Source organism: Nematolebias whitei, chromosome 20 (genome assembly GCF_014905685.2).
Source record: "Nematolebias whitei isolate Nwh7 chromosome 20, NemWhi1, whole genome shotgun sequence".
Lineage (NCBI taxonomy): Eukaryota > Metazoa > Chordata > Actinopteri > Cyprinodontiformes > Rivulidae > Nematolebias > Nematolebias whitei.
In genome coordinates, this window is record NC_056517.1 from 40,257,618 (window position 1) to 40,260,044 (window position 2,427).

Sequence of the window (2,427 nt, forward strand, 5' to 3'; positions counted from 1 at the left end):
GTGTAAAAACACTAAATAAACTGTAAAAACACAAAGTGTAAACTCACAAAATAAAGTGTAAAAACAAAAAATAAAGTGTCAAAACACAAAATAAAGTGTCAAAACACAAAATAAAGTGTCATAACACAAAATAAAATAGTGTCAAAACATAAAATAAAGTGTAAAAACACAAAATAAACTGCAAAAACACAAAAAGTGTAAAAACACAAAATAAAGTGTCAAAACAAAAAATAAACTGTAAACACACAAAATAAAGTGTAAACACACAAAATAAAGTGTAAAAACACAAAATAAAGTGTCAAAACAAAAAATAAACTGTAAACACACAAAATAAAGTGTAAACACACAAAATAAAGTGTGAACACAAAAAATAAAGTGTAAAAACACAAAATAAAGTGTAAAAACTAAAAATAAAGTGTAAAAACACAAAACTAAGTGTATAAAATATGAATAACCTGTAAAAATTGTGAATGAACTGTGAAGTGTAAAGAAGTTGAAAATGACTGAAGCAGCATGAAGTCAGTTTGTGACTCAGACTGTGTCGTCCATCACATCATAGAACATCTTATCTCTGAGGGTTCCCTCACTGAGTGTGGAACGTGTTCCATTCACAGTGTTCTGATCCAGACACAACCATTAGACAGAACCCCTCAGAGCAGACAGAAAACTCTTTGATCATTCGTTCATTCATTCATTCATGCATGGACAGACTGTAGCAGTTGATGGATGGATGGTCTCATTTTAGACGTTGGCTCCCCTCTTGGTTCCTCCTGCAGACGACCCAACCAGATGTTCTCATCAGAACCAGGAAGCGGGTCGAGCGTGAGAACCGAGGCCTCCACATTAGCATGTCTGAGCTCCATCTGTGCCTGAGCGTGACCTTTGACCCCTGCTGTCTTTGTGATGCTAAACGGCTCTTTGTGTGGCACAGACTCGGGGTCAGAGGTCACGTCTGAACCGAGCATCATGGGAAAATTCCTCCTGGACTGACAGCAGTGCAGCAAGGCATCATGGGAAACGTAGTGTCTGAAGTGCTGAGTCTTCAGACCGACCCCAAACCCATTAATCACGAGAACCAAGACCTGCAGACAGAACCTCTGACCTCTGGGCCACAACAAAGACTACCTGAACTTGATCAGAACCTTTAATGAAAACTCTGGACCCTGCAGAACATCTGACAGACAGAACCAGAACCAGAACTCATCATTTAAGTTCTGAAGCTTTCAGATCCAAGTCCAAGACCCGAGACCACCATGCAGACCCAGAGTGCACCTTCAACATCAGAATCAAAACCAGAACCTGCTGCTCTGACCCAAAACCAGCAGGTTCTGGTTTCAGACTTAAAGGGATAGTTCACATATTTTAAACCAGTTCTGGCCTGCATGATGTTGTCTGTGGTTCCTGGACTGGACCGATTCTGATGAGGTCCAGGTAGACACAAAGCACCACAATGAGTCTTTTAGAACCTTCAGAACTACAAAGCTTACTCGGAACACTAACTGGGTCTTACTGGATCAGTCTTTGTGAAGAAGGATTTGGTTCCAGTTTGGAAACTGAGTGACTCTGATTAGGAACTGGGTCCGGTTCTAAACCGGTCCAAATGTCCCTTTACTGCAGAGTGGAACCAGGTTTGGACCTGCAGAGACCGGAACCTTCAGAACTAAACCTGGCTGCAGGAGAGGAATCCGGTGGGTCCACCTCACCTGGTTCTGGTCCCAGTTTAACCTCACCTGGACTCAGGCTCCCCAGCAGCAGCAGCAGACAGAACCAACCCATTTCCACTCCCTGTGGTCCTCCTGCATGAAGACCAAGGTCCGGGACCCGAGGGGGGCAGCTAGAAACTCCTGAGCCCCTGGTTCCAGATTCTCGGGTTCCGGGTCAGTCCTGGGCTTCTGGAGGTCTGAGCTGTCAGTCCTGGACCTCCAAACAAAGCCTGGTCCCAGTCCTGGTCCCGTCTCTTATCAGTTCCGTCCAGTTCTTTACCGGTCCCAGCGCAGTTCCCCCTGCAGGGTTGGGTCTGCTGGAGCTAGGAGGGGGAGGAGTCAAGCTGCAGAGACCCCACCCCTCAAGAACACTGACTTCCGCTTTCAAAATAAAACCCGATGTTCTGTTCAGAAGCAGAGGTTCTGAGGTCAGGTTCCTACTCGGTTCTGCTGTAAACTGGATCGGGTCTGACCCGGTCTGTATCTAGTGACCCTCAAACAGAAATCCTGGAGGTGAACCTGGTTCTGTTCCTGCAGAACTGAACCAGGACGTTTGAAGACGTCATCAGTTTTATGAATGAATGAAAGAGTCAACAAATGAATGAATGAAAGAGTCAACAAATGAATGAATGAAAGAGTCAACGAATGAATGAGTGTGTTAAGGAATGAATGAGTGAATGAATGAGTCAACAAATCAATGAATGAGTCAACAAATGAATAAATA

At 43.9% G+C, this 2,427-nt stretch overlaps 1 protein-coding gene across 1 annotated transcript in view; it reads right to left on the reverse strand.

The window, feature by feature from the left end:
- LOC119426543 (activin receptor type-2B-like) overlaps positions 1-1,776 on the reverse strand; it is a 10,284-nt gene extending 8,508 nt beyond the window's left edge. Inside the window, exon 1 of the mRNA XM_037694108.1 lies at positions 1,731-1,776. Within this exon, the coding sequence (XP_037550036.1) occupies positions 1,731-1,776 (46 nt within the window). The remainder of the gene's footprint in view (positions 1-1,730) is intronic.
- Positions 1,777-2,427: the final 651 nt, after the last annotated feature.